This window comes from Epinephelus fuscoguttatus, linkage group LG11 (genome assembly GCF_011397635.1).
Source record: "Epinephelus fuscoguttatus linkage group LG11, E.fuscoguttatus.final_Chr_v1".
In the NCBI taxonomy this organism is placed as follows: Eukaryota; Metazoa; Chordata; class Actinopteri; order Perciformes; family Serranidae; genus Epinephelus; species Epinephelus fuscoguttatus.
This window is the reverse complement of record NC_064762.1, coordinates 29,413,175-29,434,339: the sequence shown is the minus strand read 5'-3', so window position 1 is coordinate 29,434,339 and position 21,165 is coordinate 29,413,175. Positions and strand designations below refer to the sequence as shown.

Here is a 21,165-nt window from a genome sequence, read left to right as displayed (position 1 = left end):
ACACAGAGACATTCTCCTCAGTGCAGACTTGATCCCTTACAAAAACCTAAGGACCAGACGCAAAGCAAACTGAGTTTCAGGTTTGCACTTTGATTCTACCTCTGTGGATACTAGATGTCTGAAACTCCACAGGGAACGTTTAACTGCGACTGATGTAGATATGGCTACAACCAATGATTATGCTGTAGATTATATCACAAAATAGCTGCTTATATCTTCTCAAAGCCCAAGTGCATGTCTTCAAATTACAAACAGCAGCAAATTGCAGTAAATATTCAACACTTTTACTTGCTAATTGGCTTAAATATTTTTCAGCACTATATTTGAACCTAAGTCCTGCATAGAAACATCTCCAATCTCAACCTATCTTGTCTCTCTTAGGGCCACCCAGAGCTGGACAACCTGCGAGGGAATTATTACCAGTGGTTAACTGAGACTGGTCAGGACGAGAAGGCCGGTGAGGTGAAGGAGAGCGAGGGAGACTTCCAGGGTGCCATCAACCTCTACCTGAAGGCCGGACTGCCCGCTAAAGCCGCCCGACTTGCCATCAGCCGGACAGAGATCACCAGCAACAGCGACACCGTCAGCCGCATCGCTGCCAGTCTCATCAAAGGAGAGTTTTATGAAAGGGTTAGTGGACTTTGTCTGCCTTGTTTAATTGTAGATTGATCTGTCTATAATACTGGTATCCCATACTGGTAAATCATATCCTCTCTCCTCCCCTGTTCAAGTCACCCATCGCTCCTCTCCTAACAAATGCCAGGAGAGGAGAGGTATCAACAGAGGAACAACAATTGTTTTTTTTTCTCCAGTATTACACGCTGTCTCCCTCCATCTGTCTGTTATTTCTCTGTGTCTCCTTCTGTAGCGTTTGTCTGAGAACTCAATTCTTCTCCGCAAGCCATCTGTGTTTATGTAACAGGTGGTAAAGAAAGAATGAAACTTCACAGCAGAATTTGTCGCTGTGTCCTGATGGTGCAGGGTTTCATTAGTTTAGGTGTATGAGGGTTGAAATGGATGCTGGTGATGTTTGAGTTTACCAGTATATCCTACTGACACTGTATATTTTCTGCATCTTGCGAGGATCATGTGTTGTGCATTTAGTTGTTGACAGGTCAGAAAAACAACAGAATTAGTGTTTAAACCGTTGGACAAGAACGCTCTTCACTAAAACTCATTTTAATGAAATTGAAGTTTGTGGGCACAGTGTTCACATACTTTTGCAATATGGTTTACAGTCCTAACAACTCTGAACAACCCTGACTCACCCTAATATGTCAATTTGTCTTAATAAATTTATATTCTCTCTGTCAGGCAGGAGATCTGTATGAGAGGATCAGAAACAACCAGAGAGCACTGGAATGCTTCTGCAAAGGAGGTGCCTTCAGGAAAGGTAAATCAGTGATGTGTAGACTGCATGAATATGATTAACCTAAATTTTGAATAACTAGCAAATCATATTGTTAGGTGATTTTTACTTGAGCTAGCAGCATGGCTCTAGATTTGGCAATGTCTGTAGATCGGTCAGTCCACCACTTTGATCCAGACTGAAATAGCTCAATAACTGTTGGCTGGATTGGCACTAAATCTATGGCTCCTAAATGAAATGAGTCCTAATGACTTTGGTGACCCTTTGACTTTTCATCTATCATCATCAGGGGTCAGAATTTTGCTGCACAGTATCCCTTTTTTCAATCGGGGCAAATTGTGATAAACACATCACAAAACACTGCTCTACTGTGCCATATTGAAATTTTTAAACAGTTGTAGTAGTGACAGTAGAAAACTGCACTGCACACATATTGTAACTATCATTCCTTCTTTATTGGTGCCTTTTGTGTTCTGTTTAGTTTAATGTTCAGTTTGTTCAAGAGAAGAATGTTGGAAATATTCTTTCATTTTTTTTAAATTCAATAAGCAATTTGTTTTATTGCAGCAGTATACTGAAAGCAGCAGAAAGACAGAACTGAGCACACTTAAATATCTGTCGCATATTTTCCTTACATCATACAGCCCTAGTCAAAATTCACATCTGTCCAGTACTTTGATTTATGACCAAATAACTGACGACACTCCCATCAGACTCAGCTGTACTTTGTGTTGTGTTGTGTGCTAGTTAGCAAACATGAACATGGTTAGCATTTTATCTGCTTAATATCAGCATGTTAGAATTGTTATTGTGAGCATGTTAGCAAGTGTCATTGGTAGTTTAAAACCAACGCAGCTGTCATTTTCACAGCCAGCACTCACATTGTGTAAGTAGTAAATGTAATTGTGTTCATCTGTCTGCTCCATAGACATGTAGGTCTTAAAATGAGGTGTGGTCAGGTGCATTGTGGGCGCATTATTGAGAGGGTAACGAGAAAAATATGAATACATCATTTAAAATGTGAACATAGCAGAGATCAGAGCAGAGCTGCAGAGCTGCTGTCCAACTCCCCATTAAGAGAGACGCTGTGCACATTTATGCACAAAGACCAGAGGAACTTCACTGATCATTTCAGAAGCTAAAAGTTTAGTTCTGTTTCCTCCATCAGGTTTAACTACAATTTTAGGCCTTTAAAGGGAATTGGAAAATGCACTCTGACTGTTTTAATTCATGTTACGTCCATAACACACATATGATTAATTAAGGGTGCCCCATTACCCCTTGCACCTTACTTTGCAACCAGATTAGCAGAGTGGAGTTGGACACGCCCTACATGCACTTGCGCTGTGCACTTTATACCATGCGCTAAAGATCATTTCCATAGAGCCCTTTGACTTGTTTTACATTGATACAGATACAGTATATATTGTAAGTATGTCAGCATGAAATAAGTACAGGTAAGATAGGTCATGTGACCAAATGTTGGACAACAGGTGGATGTATGTTGTTGAGTTGAGTGTAGGTATACAGTGTATTAAATAAAGTTTGTGCTTCCTGTAGCGGTGGAGCTGGCTCGACTTGCCTTCCCTGCTGAGGTGGTGAAACTGGAGGAGGCCTGGGGAGACTACCTCGTCCAGCAGAAACAGATGGACGCCGCTATCAACCACTTCATTGAAGCAGGGTATGTAGTGTAGGGGAGTGAAGAGACAAAGATTTGGGCAGATGGAGAGGAGGAAAGATGACACATGAAAAAACTAATCCAACAGAGATGGCCAATAGTTCTTTAAATCATCACCAGGACCATAATAGATTTCTTTAAACATGATTATATTTCCCAAAAAAAAAAAACCAAATAAAGGCAGGTATTCAGCGCCCAGATTTTTATTCTTTCCAGGTTGAAAAAGCATCTGATACTGAAATCTGACTGTGGGAAGCTGAAACTCTCCGCAGAAACAAAGGTTTTAAAAATACTACTTCTGATGATAATTTGTCCTGCCAGTAAAGTTTCGGTCTGTGCCATAGTCTTAACAAAATTATTTGGTTTAAATTAAATTCTAACCACAGCTAATTCACTTAGAATTTGTCTGTCCTTCCATTTTGTCTTTCAGAGTTGATGCTTATTTCATGAAATTATATGGATACACCGCACTATAACTGGTCTGTTGTCCTTTTTCCAATCTGCTCTCAGCTGCTCGCTGAAAGCCATCGAGGCGGCCATCGCAGCCCGTCAGTGGAAGAAAGCCGTCCATATCCTGGAGTTACAGGAGGATTCATCAGCAGGGAAATACTACGTGAAGATAGCACAGTATTACGCCTCCATGCAGGAGTATGAGGTGAGAGAGGAGGGGCCAGGTATGAGGTATATGTGGGGGTTAGACAGTTGACCTTTTACCTTCTTTTGATAATATGTAAACACGTCAAACTCTAATTATTAAAAGCATATATAAATTTCAAGAAAAGTATGTTTTTCTGCTCACCAAGAGGAGAGGTATCTTTGTGCAGTAATGTGTCCAAAATGAGCAGTTAAGCTGAAACTAAATCAAAATTGGCATTTTATTAATGAGTGGTTAAATAGTCAAAGCAAGCAGATATTTCTGGACATATACAGTACAGGCCAAAAGTTTGGACACACCTTCTCATTCAATGCATTTTCTTTATTTTCATGACTATTTACATTATAGATTCTCACTGAAGGCATCAAAACTATGAATGAACACATGTGGAGTTATGTACTTAACAAAAAAAGGTGAAATAACTGAAAACATGTTTTATATTCTAGTTTCTTCAAAATAGCCACCCTTTGCTCTGATTACTGCTTTGCACACTCTTGGCATTCTCTCGATGAGCTTCAAGAGGTAGTCACCTGAAATGGTTATCCAACAGTCTTGAAGGAGTTCCCAGAGGTGTTTAGCACTTGTTGGCCCCTTTGCCTTCACTCTGCGGTCCAGCTCACCCCAAACCATCTCAACTGGGTTCAGGTCTGGTGACTGTGGAGGCCAGGTCATCTGCCGCAGCACTCCATCACTCTCCTTCTTGGTCAAATAGCCCTTACACAGCCTGGAGGTGTGTTTGGGGTCATTGTCCTGTTGAAAAATAAATGATCGTCCAACTAAACGCAAACCGGATGGGATGGCATGTCGCTGCAGGATGCTGTGGTAGCCATGCTGGTTCAGTGTGCCTTCAATTTTGAATAAATCCCCAACAGTGTCACCAGCAAAACGTCCCCCACACCATCACACCTCCTCCTCCATGCTTCACAGTGGGAACCAGGCATGTGGAATCCATCCGTTCACCTTTTCTGCGTCTCACAAAGACACGGCGGTTGGAACCAAAGATCTCAAATTTGGACTCATCAGACCAAAGCACAGATTTCCACTGGTCTAATGTCCATTCCTTGTGTTTCTTGGCCCAAACAAATCTCTTCTGCTTGTTGCCTCTCCTTAGCAGTGGTTTCCTAGCAGCTATTTGACCATGAAGGCCTGATTCGCGCAGTCTCCTCTTAACAGTTGTTCTAGAGATGGGTCTGCTGCTAGAACACTGTGTGTGGCATTCATCTGGTCTCTGGTCTGAGCTGCTGTTAACTTGCGATTTCTGATGCTGGTGACTCGGATGAACTTATCCTCAGAAGCAGAGGTGACTCTTGGTCTTCCTTTCCTGGGTCGGTCCTCATGTGTGCCAGTTTCGTTGTAGCGCTTGATGGTTTTTGCGACTCCACTTGGGGACACATTTAAAGTTTTTGCAATTTTCCAGACTGACTGATCTTCATTTCTTAAAGTAATGATGGCCACTCATTTTTCTTTAGTTAGCTGATTGGTTCTTGCCATAATATGAATTTTAACAGTTGTCCAATAGGGCTGTCGGCTGTGTATTAACCTGACTTCTACACAACACAACTGATGGTCCCAACCCCATTGATAAAGCAAGAAATTCCACTAATTAACCCTGATAAGGCACACCTGTGAAGTGGAAACCATTTCAGGTGACTACCTCTTGAAGCTCATGGAGAGAATGCCAAGAGTGTGCAAAGCAGTAATCAGAGCAAAGGGTGGCTATTTTGAAGAAACTAGAATATAAAACATGTTTTCAGTTATTTCACCTTTTTTTGTTAAGTGTATAACTCCACATGTGTTCATTCATAGTTTTGATGCCTTCAGTGAGAATCTACAATGTAAATAGTCATGAAAATAAAGAAAACGCATTGAATGAGAAGGTGTGTCCAAACTTTTGGCCTGTACTGTACCTGTGGTAGTTTAGTATATCAGCTCATACAGATGTTGGTCACTGAGTACCAGAGGTGTCAAATAGTGTGTGGAGTGGTTTGGTTAGCTTGTAGAGGATGCACAACCAGTGTGTATAGAGAAAAACTGGTTGGTAAGGCTGCACTGATCAATATCTTTATGTTAAAGTCATTGTGTGCGGCATTCAGAGCATTAATGTAGCAGCAAACTAGTATTTGCTATGTAAAGACATAGTGGAATAAAGCTACGCTCCGTCTGTGTGTGTTGTAGTCCAAGCTTCTCTGTAGCTTGTTGTGGTAAGGCGGTCTGGCCTCATGTTAGTGCATATGAGTCCCTGTGTGTGTGTACCCCCAATTAGCTATCTAGTATCCCACTAGCTAGCTAATTGTCGCCACTCTGCATTGGCGTTGTTGCTGAAGCATAGCTCCGAGCCTCAAGTTCCCCCCAGGTTAATGATGTTAGCTCTGTCAGCACATTTGCCATTGTTAGCGTTTTTTTAATGAGTTACCACTGTTAGCTGTTAGCAGCTGGCTCAGCCACTGCCATGATGAGAACTGTGTGTAGACAATCCCGCCCCAGACTTAGAATCACAGATATCTCTGAATGCAGCTTCTTTAACAATCCATTAATTGAATACATGTAATGTGAAAAGCATCTCTCCTGGGGATGAACCCAGGAGAGATTTAGCATCTTTCAGCTCATTGTTTTGGGTTTATGGCCTGTGACTTTTCTGTTTTGGTCCCAGCAGCAGGGAGCTTTTTGCAGTGTAAAAGCTCAATAACCGACTGTACATCACCTGCCTAGCAACCAAACAGCTTACAGACAAGGTTAGCAAACATAGTGGAGCATTTACATCAGCTATACAGCCAAATATTTTTCTCAAGTGTAGGTGGTGACCAAAAATAGAGCTAAAAGTGTAAAAGTTTGACTTATTTTTGTCACGTCAGAAACAAGACTCCAAAAGAACACTAATGTCACTGTGTGTCTGCTCGATGTGCATGCACAAATATGTCCATAGATATCAAGTTTATGAGTGGTAATGTAATTTGGACTTTTATTAATCTGTTATTCATAATGAAATATGGCACATACTTACTCCACAAAACAGTATATAATATAAGCCTAAATACTGGTACATTTGGCTTTGGGGTCAGGTGAGCACATGATGTTAGTTTTGCTTCCTGAACACAACACCGGACAGAGAGATGGAGGCAGCCAGAGGGATAAAGTAGGCAGTGACATTTTGCCACCAGCAATTACTTTCTGCACATCTTTCAGGGATATATACTGTGCATTCACCCATGACACACACACACACACACACACACACACACACACACACACACAAATATGCACACACAACCCTGTACACATTTCAACCAGAAAGTGAGAGCTGACGATCAGCTTTAGTTCGGTCTCCATGGAGCAGTGTGGGCTGTGTTTGCTTGAGGGTGTGTTGGCAGTAATGACAGGTTGGATGGTTGTAACAGTGTAATAGTTAATAGTTGCCTAAATACCAGAAATACAGCAACTTTTGAAAAGGGAGAAAAGGAAAAGAAATCTGGTATAAAAACAAAGAAAAAATTAAAGGAAGAGAGATGATGATGATGATGATGATGATGCTGATGATGACGGCGACAGCAACGATGGTAAAGCACAGTGTGCTCTCCGTATTCTGATGAGCTCAGCTGAGCCAAACAGCCTCCACAGACTGCCAGCCTCTGAAAATAGCAGGCCATTTCAGTCTGTTTGCTCTATGGGCATATTCACAGAAAGTAATTAAGATAACAAGCTCTTTGCTTTCCAACTTTGTGGAAGTTGCAGGAAAGTATAATTCAGTGCAAACTAAAACAATGACGGAAGCTCACACCTGTGATTCAAATGCAGAAATTATCAGCGGAAAAAAAACAATGACTTAACGGTTTATAATCAGAACGAACCAGCACATACGTTTGCTTTTGATTGATGCCAGTGTTAGAACGGGTTCAATGAAAAATACCTTTTCATTTGCTTTGTAGAAATTTATTCACATAAAGTGGTGAATGTTCCTGTTTTCCTTCCCGCAAGCTCTCCTAAATTCTACCATTAACAATTACACACTATGGCAACAATTGTTATCCGTACAGGTAGCTGTTTTATTCTGTTTACCCTGCAGGAATACTACTTTAATATATGTATATGCTATGGCTATTCCAGAGGGTTAAGAAGTTGAAGAAGAGGAAGATTGTATGATATTCAGACGGTATTTTATATTTTCTGAGAGTATGTTGTGTGTATTTTGTTTATTAATGGCCTGCAGGTGGCAGAGCAACTGTTTGTGAAGGGAGGCCACATCAAAGATGCTATAGACATGTACACCACAGTGGGACGCTGGGAGGAGGCTCATAAGGTTAGTATGGGCACAAACTACACAAACAAGTATGTAAAATACAGTGTGATCAATATGTATTATTGTGGCAAATGAATACAGTTGACCCTTAAAGACCCACAATTGACCCGGGGGGGGGGGGGGGCGGGGCGTAGCAGCTCAGCAGTGTATGTATGATCTGAAAGCAGGGAACCTGAGGTTTAATCTGAGCTCAGCACTGTGTTTTGAGTTTTTCTTGTCATAAATATATAATAAACATTGTGTTTTGGTTAGGCGCATATCCAAACTTTTAAACTTTAGAGCATATAGGGGCCCAGAATATTATGATGAAAGTATATGATGGCCATTCCAGTCTCTTGAAGGTCTAGTGGTAGGATTTAGTGTACTACTAGGTAAATGGGCAAGTTACCAAGCAGGAAGTGGACATACTCCCCTATATATTCCAATGGCTTTTTGGCTGAAAGGTGGGTATACTTTAAACGGCCAGGAAAACAGATGGGTACACCCTGTAAACCTGCGTACAGCCTCCACTACACCACTGCCTAGCAAAGAGGTTGCAGACTGCAACCAAGAGAAACTTCTTCCCTGTGCCAAGTGTGTAGGAGAACTAAGGTGGCCGACATGAAAATGTAAAGGGCCCTATCTAGAGCCAGTGTTTGGTTTGTCTGCTCTGGGCTATTGTAAAACAACATGGCAGACTCCGTGAAAGAGGACCCGCTCCTATGTAGATATAAACTACTCATTCTAAGGTACTGAAAACACAATGATTGTTTTTTCAGATGACTATAACCTTATGAAAACATATTTATGAATACTGTATTCCATTTCTGCCAATATATCCACGTAAATCCTGGAAACTGGACCTTTTAGTTGTTGTAGCAATTTTTGGGTTGATACAGATTTGGTACAAAGAATACTACCATTTTTTACCACAGGAGAATTGATAAAAATGTTCAAAATTCACTCCAAAATACCACATTGAGACACCAAGACCTTGAGGAACACCACAGAAAAATCCATGCTGTCAAAAACACATTTGGAGATATCGGAAAGAACTGCATCTCTTGGCGGTTGGATGACGAGCACTCCTGTTGTGGATACTGCTGAGAAAGACCCTTATTGTCAATATACCTATGTGAGCCATCCATTCTCTAAATGCTCGAGGTCTGTAGTTTGTAGTTGTAAAGTCTAATGAGGCTGTAATTATACTAGAGGTCACTATAGGTCATTTTATACAGTGATGTCTGTTTCCGAAAAAGTGTTACTACAGTGAAATGGCTACAATGGGGATAAACTTCATTGCAAATGAATGAAATGGGGCTCACTGGATCAACAAGAGTCACAGCTTTCCAGTTATACTAAATATAATTCCAGGACTGTTAGGGTTAGATTGAACATTCCACCAATATATAATTTGACTAATTTAAGACAAAAGCGTACATGTGTCTAAGTTAATTTGGTGGATAACACTGACTAGATTGTTTTTAAAAGGGTTCTTTGGCATCTGATATTAGTCTAGCTTTGAAACAATGAAGTAATTGAAACTATTGTCTTTGTTTGGCACGTTTGGTTTGCAGTTGGCAGTGGAGTGTATGACAGAGGAGGAGGTTATGGCTCTGTACATCAGCAGAGCTCAGGAGCTGGAGAGAGACGGGAAATTCAAGGAGGCTGAGAGGTAAAAGGAGATTTATTTATAGTCATTTGTCACATCATCAGCTGCTGGAAGCATGAACATGGAGTAAGGAAAAGTAACTTGACTATGTTTGAAGTAATTACTGCAAGAACAATAATGAAAACTGTATTTGAGTGTTGGCAGATAGAAAATTCAGACCCTATTTTGTCTTTGCTGTCTGGCTTTATTTTTATTATGTCTGTATGAAGTCCTTTGACACTTGCACTTTAAAGAACAGTTCAGTTACTAATGGGTGTGTGTATGTGTGTGTGCAGGCTGTTTGCTACAGTGAAGCAGTCTGACCTCGCCATAACCATGTACAAGAAGAACCGCATGTTTGATGATGTTATTCGCCTGGTGGCCAAACATCACCCTGACTTGCTGACAGAGACCCACCTGCACCTCGCCAAGGTACAACACACTGTGATCAACACTACAGCAGGAACTAATGGATAACAGGGTTTCAGATCAAATCTTGAAAGCAACATTTGAAGCTGAAGTCCCAGCCCCTGAAGTCTGGTCTTCCTTAACCTATCAGTAACAAATGACTAGGGGCAGTTAGCGCAGTCTTTTTCGCCACAGACTTAGAATTTGTGCTGATATAAGAGTTGTTATCTCTGTAAATGGACTTACAACCTGTGTAGCTGTGTTGAAGCAAACCAAGCCTGCAGCCATTTTTGTTTCTGTCACTTTTTTTACATGAATGTAGCTCGATCGTTAATTAGCTATAATGAAAGTAGACCCCCCTCACTCTTAATCCCACCCACAATGCCTTGATTGGTTGTTTGGCTGTCAATGGGCACAACAGTTCAACATAATAAAATTCTTGTAGCTCACATAAGATGATTTGAAAAGTGGCAGAAATGTACGCATGTGAAATTTCATCTGCAACATTCAGACAGCAATGGATTAAGTTTCCCATCTGAAAAGGTCTCAGAGACTCAGATAATGCTCCACTTCAGGCACCCATACAACTTAATAACATTTTTTCTTTTACCATTCTCTATTTCTTACATAACAGTAGACAAATGAGTGCGTCCACAGTTTTTTGGTTGTCCAATTATCTTGTGAGAATTGCCCCGCAGTGCTTTAAACTCTATTAATAATTACAAATGTCCCTAACTAAGAATTTTACCCAGCTTCTGAAGTTTAGAAGCCCATGAATCAAATCCCATTTTTTAACTCACACCACATGCATGTCTAATTTTACAACCTTATGCACTGGTGGAAGAAGTACTCAAATCTTTTACTTAAGTAAGAAAAAGCAACACCAAAGTATAGAAATACTCTATGCCATGAGTTGAAGACCTGTATTAATAACATTTAATGAAGTAAAATTACGGAAGTATTAGCATCAAAATGTACTTGAAGTACCAAAAGTGACTCACTATGTAGAATGGCCCATTTCTGAATTATATATTATTGGATCGTAATTGTTGATGCATTAATGTGTAGGCATCATTTATGTTTTCGGCTTGTAAGATGGGGCAAATTTTAACTACTTTATATATGTATATGAAAGCCTCGAGAGGCAAGAGATTAAAAAAAAAATTCTGGTGATTCTTTTTCTAAATCTGATCTAAATTGTTTTCACCTCTGTGTTTATGACTCAAGGACAGGATCATTTTCCTAAGTTCCTTTTTAGTTTACCTTGAACAAAAAACATAGGTAAAACAAAAAAACGTTTTGACTGGTTAAAACATTTTATTTTGTTATTTTATTGATTTAACTGTAGAAGCAGGCTGGAGATTTCTTACAAAACTCCACCTATTTCCAGGGTGCATGGCTGATGTAGGCCACAACCAAAACACGGTGGTCTTACAATGGACCTTTCTCTAAGCTGTTGGAGTAAGCATGGAGCCCACGCTGCAACTAACTGCACTCCTTGAAGAAATATTATCATATTTTTGGACAAATGAAACAGTGATTCCAGAGAGAAGCAGACAGAGGGGTCTACAGTCTGTGTTTGAAGGATATATCCAGGATGTCAAACTGACTCAGCAGCAACAATTAAAAAGACAAAGATAGTTAGAAGCTAAAGCCGAACTATAGGCTACAGATCACAGTGTAAAAGTGAACCACCACATCACTGCTGATCGACACAATAGACAATGAATACAAAGGGAAACTTTGCTGATATTGAACCAGATGTGTGGCATCACAGTGTGTGCAGATGAACGCTGTTTGGCTTCACCCCCATGCCGCTGCCAGCACCCGGACTTCTGCCGGGTGCTGGCAGCCGGGCAGGGATCTCTGGGGGAAGTCAATATTCATCTACGCACAATGTGATGACACAGAGCTGGTTGAATATCAGCAAAGTTTCCCTGCTTCCCTTCACTGGTTCCTGTAAAGCAGGGTCGGTCTTTTTCTCACTGTTATAATCATTAAAAAGCAAAAGCAGCATGTGTATACATTCAGTAGGCTATATCTTCAGTAGCTAGCTAGCTAGCTTTGACATCCTGAATATATCCTTCAAACACAGACTGTAGACCCCTCTGTCTGCTTCTCTCTGGAATCACTGTTTCATTTTTCCAAAAATATGATAATCTTTCTTCAGGGAGTAAAGTTAGTTACAGTGTGGGCTCCACGCTTACTCAGACAGCTTGTGTCTGTGTGTCCAATTAGCAAAAGGTCAATTGTATTTAAAGGGAAACTTGGCCTATTTTCAACCAGCTCTGTGTCATCGCAGTGTGTGCAGATGACAGTGTGTTTGGCAATGACACATTGCAAGTTGAAAATCGGCAAAGTTTCCCTTTAGGTACAGTTCTTGTACTTAGTTACATTCCACCACTGACCTCTTGGTTGAGTCTAGAGACAGTCGCTCTGAGACTTTAAGTACCTTTTAGCTCCAGATTGTTGCAGCACAAAAGATTCAAAAGAAATCCAATAGAGTTTCATCATTAAGTGGCTTTACTTAGTTTTGTCAGCAGTTTTCCTTTCTGCTGTGTCACACACTGAGAGAAAGTACAGCTGAAGGGACATGAATTGTACCTATCAGCATTATTATTATTATATTCTCACTAGTGCTTACTTTCATGTACTTTGATCTCAGATAATCAGTGCTGGATCACTGCTGTTTTGTGAGGCCCTAATGTACCTGATATGTATGTTCTAATGATATGTATGGTATAAATGTTTCCTGTAGGAGTTGGAGGCTGACTCCAGGTTTTCAGAGGCAGAGTACCACTTCATGGAGGCTGAAGAGTGGAAAGCTGCTGTCCACATGTACAGAGTCAATGATATGTGGGAGGATGCATACAGGGTAGATATGGTCACATTTGTGTTGTTGGCTTGCTAGCTATTAATACCTTTACATTTCCAAAGATATGTAGAGTTATGTACTCCAAATGTTTGAAAGTAGTTGTATATTTTAAAGCCTAAACCCTCATCCCACACACCAAATGTTTACAGTAGCCAGCGGATATCCCTTACAGTCTTTTTATACCCAGTCTATAGCCTGCTTATTGTTGGTGACAAGTTACAACTGCTAGGAAATACTGTATATTATTAAACTGTTAAAGTGGTTCTTATAGCTATGGATAACTGAATTATGGTGTGTTTAAACCATTCATTTAATGTTTGTATACTACTTGTAAAGGCTAAATAGGAGAATTTAAAGTTTACTGAGAGATTAGGCTTCCTGGGTGCAGTATTATAACAAGTGTTTGTTCCCTGTCGACAAAGTTTATTGCTGCTGCTGGTTTTGGAGCACGGTGCAACTTTATAGCTTCTATTAAATGTTTTTCTTTGGGATTATCTGTGGTAGGAGCATTAGGGATTCACTGGACCCCTACAGTGATAAATATTTACGCAAATGGATGTTTATGCATGTCTCAGGTGGCGAAGAGCCATGGGGGTGCTGGTGCCCAGAAGCAGGTGGCCTACCTGTGGGCTCGGAGCCTGGGAGGAGAGGCGGCCGTCAAGCTGCTCAACAAGTTCGGCCTCCTTGAACATGCCATTGAGTTTGCTTCAAATAACTTGTGAGTTTCTGTTCCTCAGAACATTCACCTGCCGGCTTTAACAAGCTCATACAAAGTACCTTTCCAAATTTACATTTATCCTACTATCAGTTATTGTATTTCAAAACCTGATTAGATTTCTCACTCTTTATTTACTCCCCAGCTCATTCGACTTTGCCTTTGAATTGGCTCGTCTTGCGTGTAAGGAGAAGATTCCTGATATCCACCTCAAACATGCCATGTACCTGGAAGATGAGGTAAACCTGTCACAGTCCTGCTGCCTACATTAATATATCTGCTGTCCGTACTTTACCACTATATGAAAAATCTCACCTTACAACACCACATCATCTCAAAAATGCATATTAATATCTGATACAAAAGCACAGGCTACAGTGAAAGTCATGCAGAGTTACACATCTGTATTCATTTTACATCAGTCTGCCTTACATATTAAACTATTTTTGGGATCTGCAATATTTATCTGACCAGTAGTTAAAAAAGTATTTTTTTCACAACCTTCATGTTATCATCGTAGCTCTGTCCATCATTTCTAAAGTATTTGTAATTATTTTAAAAAAAAATTATGAGGGATGACGGGATGAGAACCCTGCATCTGACCTGTGTTAACATAAACACTGAATCTTGTAAATTTCAGAGCTTAAATTTTTTGGAGCTAGTATGCTGTTCCTGCGCTTCTGTGCTTGTTTTACAGCTCTTCGGGGCATTCTCTCGATTCAGAGCCTATACTTGTGAGCATTTTTATTAACCTGCCCCCTGGCCAAAGCTTTAAATACTCACTGTTGATTACTACCAAAGCTCCAGAGGCCAAATTTTTTTTTTTTTTTTTGGGACAGCCCTACTAGACGGCATGTCAAGTATCATTGGTAGTGCTTATCCTAATATGCTGTCACTGTTTCTTCCTCCAGGGAAAGTTTCCTGAGGCCGAGGTGGAGTTCATCAAAGCTGGAAAACCCAAAGAAGCTGTGTGCATGTGAGTATATTTAGCTCAGCATTACTGTCAGCTGATCAGGAGTTGTTAGAATTATGTGTAGATTTATTTGTCCTTGCAGATCAGCAGCAACACACAGGATTTCAACTACTTCTAAAATCTTGTTTTTTGTGTGTGTGTGTGTGTGTGTGTGTGTGTGTGTATTTGTGTCTCTGTGTGAACTGCTCCAGGTATGTCCACAACAAGGACTGGGCCAGTGCGCAGCGGGTGGCTGAGGGCCATGATCCAGAGAGCGTGTCTGAGATCCTGGTTGGCCAAGCCAACTTCTGCTTTGAACAGAAAGATTTCCAGAAGGCTGAAGCCTTCCTGCTACGAGCCCAGAGACCCGAACTTGCTGTCCAGTTTTACAAGGTAACTATAGCAGCCAAACTGGCTTCTGAAAAACAAGAAAAAAGTAACAAACTGTTCTAAGCAAGCTTTATTTTACTGAAGAGATTTTTGTTTCAAGTTGCTGACCAAACAAAAAGTCAAACCATAGATTTAAACCTTCTGCCTCGTGGTCGGTCGTTCTTTGATGTATTCCATATTTGTATTCATCAGAATGCAGATATGTGGAGCGATGCCATGCGTATCTGTAAGGAGTATCTCCCCAACAAGCTCTCCATGCTCCAAGAGGAGTTCGAGAAAGAAACCTCCAAGAAGGGAGTCAGGTGAGATTAAAGACTGCTGAAAAGATGGTCTTTTCATAAAACAGGGCTGTCTGTTCAGTCGAAAGAAGCAAATTCTTTTGAAATTGGTGACCAGAGAAAACAGAGGTCAAGGGCTACTGCCTTCACTTATGCAGAAAATCTACAACGACTAGAATGCACTGCAACTCACCTGACCAATAAATGCTTCCTCTGGTGGGTGACATAGAAACGATAAGGTGGTGGGCTGGTAACAAACAATCTGGAATTTCAGTGCTTTCAGACCTAGAGTTGTCTTGCTTTGGTCTGAATCAGGGACTAATTTTATTACAAAGTTGCATAATTGCCTAGAGTTGGTTCGTGTTCTCACGGCAGCATTTCCAAGTGGACCGGATTAAATGCCTTGTGTGAGAAAGCTGCTCTTGATTGGTCAGAATTTCCATGCAAGAAAAATCCAGGAAGTAAACCAAACGTTGAAGAAGAGTACACTTGCAAGATAAAAGTGACACTTTGTAATGTCACAATGGAGGGACAACTACGCAGGTTGATTTTAGCGCTGCTCATCGTGGACTATATTGCTGTCATTGTTCATTTTAGTCAAACCATACAGTTTGAAAACGAGGCGCGGCTCCAACTAGAAAACAATGTTTTGATGCATTGGATGTGCTGAATGTGCATATTAAGGCAGTACAGGAGGAGGTGCACATTAATAATCCTCCAGGACTGTAACATGCTCATGTTTAACCCAAACAATGTGTCATGTGACTGCAGTTGGTTCAGATCGAGGTCGGAACACGTTCTCACCACAAACGAACTGCACCAGAGTTCATTTGTAACCAGACCGAGACCACCTCTTTAAGACGGTCTCAGTCCGGTTGTTTAGGTGCACACCCAAATGCCATTGCTGAGTTAACACCTGCCTGAATGAACCGCACTTAGGGGGCAACCGAACTTGAGTTCGAATCAACCGAACCAAACAGGGCAGTTGTGAAAGCACTTTTAAATATGTTTCTGAAAACATTTTAGATGAGGAAAAAGGCAAAAAAAAAAAAGATTTTGTATTTGATCAGCACTGCTCAGTTTAATCATTTGATCTGACTTTGGTAGAAAGGAGGGGTCTCTCTCTTGATCCACTTCCACACTCTTTGTGACTGTGGTGACAGGCATATAAAAATGCGGAAGTACAATCTGCTGTTTGAGCAACAGCACAAATTCACTGGATGATGCAATTTAAGTTTAGAGATGAGCATGGAGATCCTGGTACTGGTAAGATGGAGGGAAGCTTACCGTAGTTCATTTACACATACTACCCACATTGTTATGATACAAAGCAGGTTGAAAATCAGCCAAGTATTCCTTTAAGCCCAAAAAATAAAAGAAGTCAACGGGCCTTGTTTTGTGCTTGGTTATGTACTTTATTGCATCCCAGAGAACCTTTAAAAAGTGATTTAATTTATCTTCATTTATTTTTCATTCCCACGTAACACAGTGAAAAATTGTCTTTTTATAGCTACAACAGCAGATGCCGAAAGCCTCGTTAACTTGACTCATAATTATAGATCAGAGGTTTGGTATTTGTGGGACATCATTTTAAGAGTTTCTATTAGATTTTGTTGACCTGCTATGTTGTTAAGAAATCCCTTAAAAGCCAGCGGGAAACCACTCTGAACATTTCACAGGCTCTGCCCGTTCACCCACCAGTATAATCTATGCACAAAGAGTCAGTTTGATGCTTTATTAAAACACAGCTCATGTATTATCCCAAATTGAAAGTACCAACAAGGAATAGCTCGTTAGCCGTCAGACCAGCAGCACGCAGCTCTTATCCTCCTCCCACCACTTCTCCCTCTTTAATGACTTGCGGGAGAAAACATCAAAAGTTACCAATGGAGACGAGTGAGGAAGTGAGGGTTAAACACTGAATTATTCCTGCGGAGTTTACGGCTCAGACTCCAGATAAGTGCAACTCCTGTTTCTTATAGGCATCTGCAGACCAGCACCACCGTATTAGATGTACGCGACTTTAATCTTAGAAGTAAAGAAGACAATGAAAAAGACAGAGACCAAGAACAAGAAAGTGTTCATGGACATGAAAACAGTCCTTCCTCTTGAAATAATTTAGATATTTCAATGCCTCATTTATTATCATCTTTTTTTAATTCAGTTTTTCCTAATTTCTTGCAAGTTGCACTCTCAATCTTGAAAGACTATGTTTTGCTTTTTGCAGAGTTCAATTTAAGTCAAAGCAAGATGACCTTTTTGTCACTAATTGGCCCTGATACCTTGAGTCTGCAAATAAACCTCAAATGAAATGCATTGATTTGTGTCTCATATTTGACTTTGTGTTTTTATTTGGTGTTCCAGGGGAGTGGAGGGTCTGCTAGAACAGGCCAGGGAGTGGGAGCAGTCAGGTGAACATTCCCGGGCCGTGGAGTGTTACCTGAAGGTGAAGGACGACTCCAACAGTGCCCTGATGGAGAAGTGCTGGATGAAGGTAAAAGATAGATTTACAACAGGTCCAGTTAGCACAAATACAGTTTCTTTCACTGCCATAAAGGGCTGAGGAGGGTTCTCAACCTGGCTGAAGGGAGAGTTGCCAGCAGCTCAGTTGGTGGCTGTAGCTGCTGGAATTGGCCAGTGCCAACCCCCCAGTGTCTGGTGTCACAGCGGGCTGGTGGTCAGTGGCAACGCAAACCTTTGTAATGGCAGCAACAGAAAGTTTGCTGATCCAGCGAGCAGTTGGGGTTGTCTAGTCCGCAGGAGCTGGGGATGGGCTGACTGGTTCTGTCAGGGAGCTGCTGCCCGCTATTCCCCCAGTGTGGTGGCCTGTAGCGTCGGGGATGGTGGCAAAGAACGTTTCCTACATAAACACAAACTTAAACCTGCAGCCATAATCCTTTGGCTCCGGTTAGCAAAAGGTTAAACTATTAACATTTTCTCTCCATCTCTGAAATGCTTTTTCGGTATAGACGCATGTTTTATTGTGCTTATTTTCAGACTTTCTTTAAGACTCTCTTTTTGATAAGTCCGTCCTTCTTTGTTTGGTTGCTTTGCAGTGTAGGGAGTTGTTACAATGCAGGAACAGCAACTTTCTCTGCAGAATTTTCTGTCAATGAATCAGATTTTCATCTGAAGAGAAATGCAGGCGCATCTGCATTTGCAGAGCAGCTAGTTGGCACACCTCTGTCTGAAATGAACTGTGATTGGCCACATTCTCCCATCACATGATAGATTGTCTAAAGCCTGAAAACAGAGCCAAGACGAGGAGCAGAAGTTTAGTTTTCTCATAGACCACCTGAATTACAATATGCAAAAACTTTATTATGGGATTTGTGTCCAATGATGCTAAAGTAAAACTGCCTACCCCAGCTTTAATGTACAGTGATAGGGGTGTTGCTTCATCTAATCTGAAATGTATCTCACATATTTCAGTGTCACCAATTAGCTGCTTTTACATTCAACACTGCAGTTTGTGGATAATAGAATATGTATATGTGATGGAGCCAACATGATAGTGTAGAAAGGGTAAAAGGTCACAGTGTCACCAACATCAATGGATTCCCTTTCGGGTGTTCACAGCAAATATTGTGTGTTATTGATTAATTAAAGTGCTATGGAGATCAGATCAATTGAAATTGGATTGGTTCGGTCTGATGGTGTTTCTGGAAAGAGAGGTCACCGGGTCTCAGAGATCAATATTTTTTATTCCCTTTGGGAGTCTGATGAACCAGTGTGAGAAAAGGAAGAATACACAGTGTGTGCTTATCTGAGAGCTGAACATTTGGTGTCTTGGTGGTGTTTGGAGGTAAAGGTCAGAGACTCAACAGAATCAATATGTGGCTTTTATTTAGATTTTTTGTGTTTTGGATTGTTGATTGGACGAAACAAGAGATTTAAAACACATTGCCTTCTGGTCACTGTTTCAGACAAAATAAATAGTAATAAATCAAACTGTTGGTCTTTATAACAGCACTTCACCTCAAAATGAAAATTGTCATCCGTCTTAAAATGTGCTAAGAAATTATTACTTTGATTATCAACTTCCTCCAGAATGATAATCAGAAATGGTTTGTTTGTGGTAAATGTACTACGTATTGACATTTACTATAGTGTTAATGTATTTGTTAATTGAGATGATGGACAAAGATCATTTTGCATTTAATCATACTCATATTCATAGTTATCGTGACATCTTGTAACCCAGTTACATTATGGGTTAAAATGTGTAATTCTGTGTCATTCTGTCTTCGGAAATTACACTTTTCAGATACTTATAATCTTCGTACCTGTTTGAGGAAAAGCAGAGACAACAACACTCCAACTATTCCTTCTATAAGTGTTTCACATGTGCATTTTGTTTGTTTGTGTTTCCAGGCAGCAGAGTTATCCATCAAGTTCCTCAGTGAAGATCGAGCAGTGGAGGTGATCCAGGCGGTCGGACCACGACTCACACAGCTGAGAAAGTACAACGCTGTGGGTGAACACAACCACAGACACAAACACACACACACACACACACACACACACACACACACTGACCTTGTTTTAAGTGTTGGTGTTTGAAAAGAACCATCAGTATTTATTAAATTGCTACGAACATGCTTCTATGAGTTTGTTTCAGCTGTTTTCATTTCTAATTTTCCCTTTTTGTCTCCTGCTGTGCTGTTTGTGCTCTCTTGTTGAAGGCTGCTGATCTCTACCTTAATATGAACCTCATTAAAGAGGCAATCGATGTTTTTATTGAGGGTGAAGAGTGGAACAAAGCCAAGAGAGTCGCCAAGGAGATGGAGCCGAGGTTTAAAAACACAGACACATTCACATATTCAGTACATCAGGGGTGGAAAGTACTTAGTACAATTTATACTGAGTATTTACACTTTATGCTACTTTATACTTCTGCTCCACGACATTTCAGGGGCGAATATTGTACTTTTTACACCATTGCATTTATTTGACAGCTTTAGTCACTTTACAGATTCAGATTACGAATACAAAATATATACATCTAATAAGGTATTATGATTCTTTAAGATGAAACTTAATTGATCAATCAGATACAGTATGTAAAGTAATTAAAACTAGCTCCACCCTTACTAGCGGCAACATGAAAGTGATAAGCACATTCATGCATCAATAATTATAATCCAATAATATTATATATATTATTCTGAAATTGGTCATACTACATAATAAGTACCTTTACTTTTGGTGCTAAGTATGGCACCTAAGTATAGAGGATTTTTTAATTGTTGCGGAGTATTTCTAAGTTATAGTAGTATTTCTTCCTCTTCTCTGGTACACACACCAACACTTGAATATACCACATTTCTTCACAAGCACACAAGCTTGAGGAAAAGAGACATGCAGGGTATTTTCAGTGTGATACCACCTCATTTCAACATACTTTTAACCACTGAAAAACAAATTTGTCTCCAGTCTCCGCCCTGTATCATATAACTCTGATCTCTGGCAGGTACGAGGACTATGTGGACCACAAATACAAGGAGCACCTGAAGAACCAAGGCAAAGTTGACTCTGTAAGTACAAAGACACACACTGTAACACCCTGGATTTAAAAAGTACCATTTTCTCAAGGAAATATTGTTACATCATCGATCTAATCTTTGAGTTTGGGCCTGAAAGGGACAAAATCCACTATCAGCAAAATATGAGACTTACTTTAATCACTCACATCCATGTGGCCTGAAAGACTCAGTGGTAAGAAATCATCATATTGCGGAGGAAATGAACCTATCTAAAATATGTATGAAAGAAAATTAAAATTCAGAATTAATCTTTAAGCCTTTCCCTGTAGTAAAATCAGTTTAAGGTTGCCACAGAACAAGTAGTTTGTTGTGTGCATTGTACATGATTTCTGGTTGTTTAAGTCTCTGCAAAGCATATTGGTTCAATTCTCATAT

At 40.3% G+C, this 21,165-nt stretch overlaps 1 protein-coding gene across 1 annotated transcript in view; it reads left to right on the top strand.

The window, feature by feature from the left end:
- Window positions 1-21,165, top strand: part of ift172 (intraflagellar transport 172) — a 54,233-nt gene that overhangs the window by 23,460 nt on the left and 9,608 nt on the right. Inside the window, exons 22-38 of the mRNA XM_049590293.1 lie at window positions 382-630; window positions 1,315-1,393; window positions 2,930-3,050; window positions 3,558-3,702; window positions 7,907-7,996; window positions 9,553-9,650; window positions 9,923-10,058; window positions 12,793-12,909; window positions 13,485-13,627; window positions 13,770-13,863; window positions 14,536-14,600; window positions 14,789-14,969; window positions 15,159-15,268; window positions 17,609-17,738; window positions 19,619-19,717; window positions 19,930-20,039; window positions 20,718-20,781. Of these exons, the coding sequence (XP_049446250.1) occupies window positions 382-630; window positions 1,315-1,393; window positions 2,930-3,050; window positions 3,558-3,702; window positions 7,907-7,996; window positions 9,553-9,650; window positions 9,923-10,058; window positions 12,793-12,909; window positions 13,485-13,627; window positions 13,770-13,863; window positions 14,536-14,600; window positions 14,789-14,969; window positions 15,159-15,268; window positions 17,609-17,738; window positions 19,619-19,717; window positions 19,930-20,039; window positions 20,718-20,781 (2,031 nt within the window). The remainder of the gene's footprint in view (window positions 1-381; window positions 631-1,314; window positions 1,394-2,929; window positions 3,051-3,557; window positions 3,703-7,906; window positions 7,997-9,552; window positions 9,651-9,922; window positions 10,059-12,792; window positions 12,910-13,484; window positions 13,628-13,769; window positions 13,864-14,535; window positions 14,601-14,788; window positions 14,970-15,158; window positions 15,269-17,608; window positions 17,739-19,618; window positions 19,718-19,929; window positions 20,040-20,717; window positions 20,782-21,165) is intronic.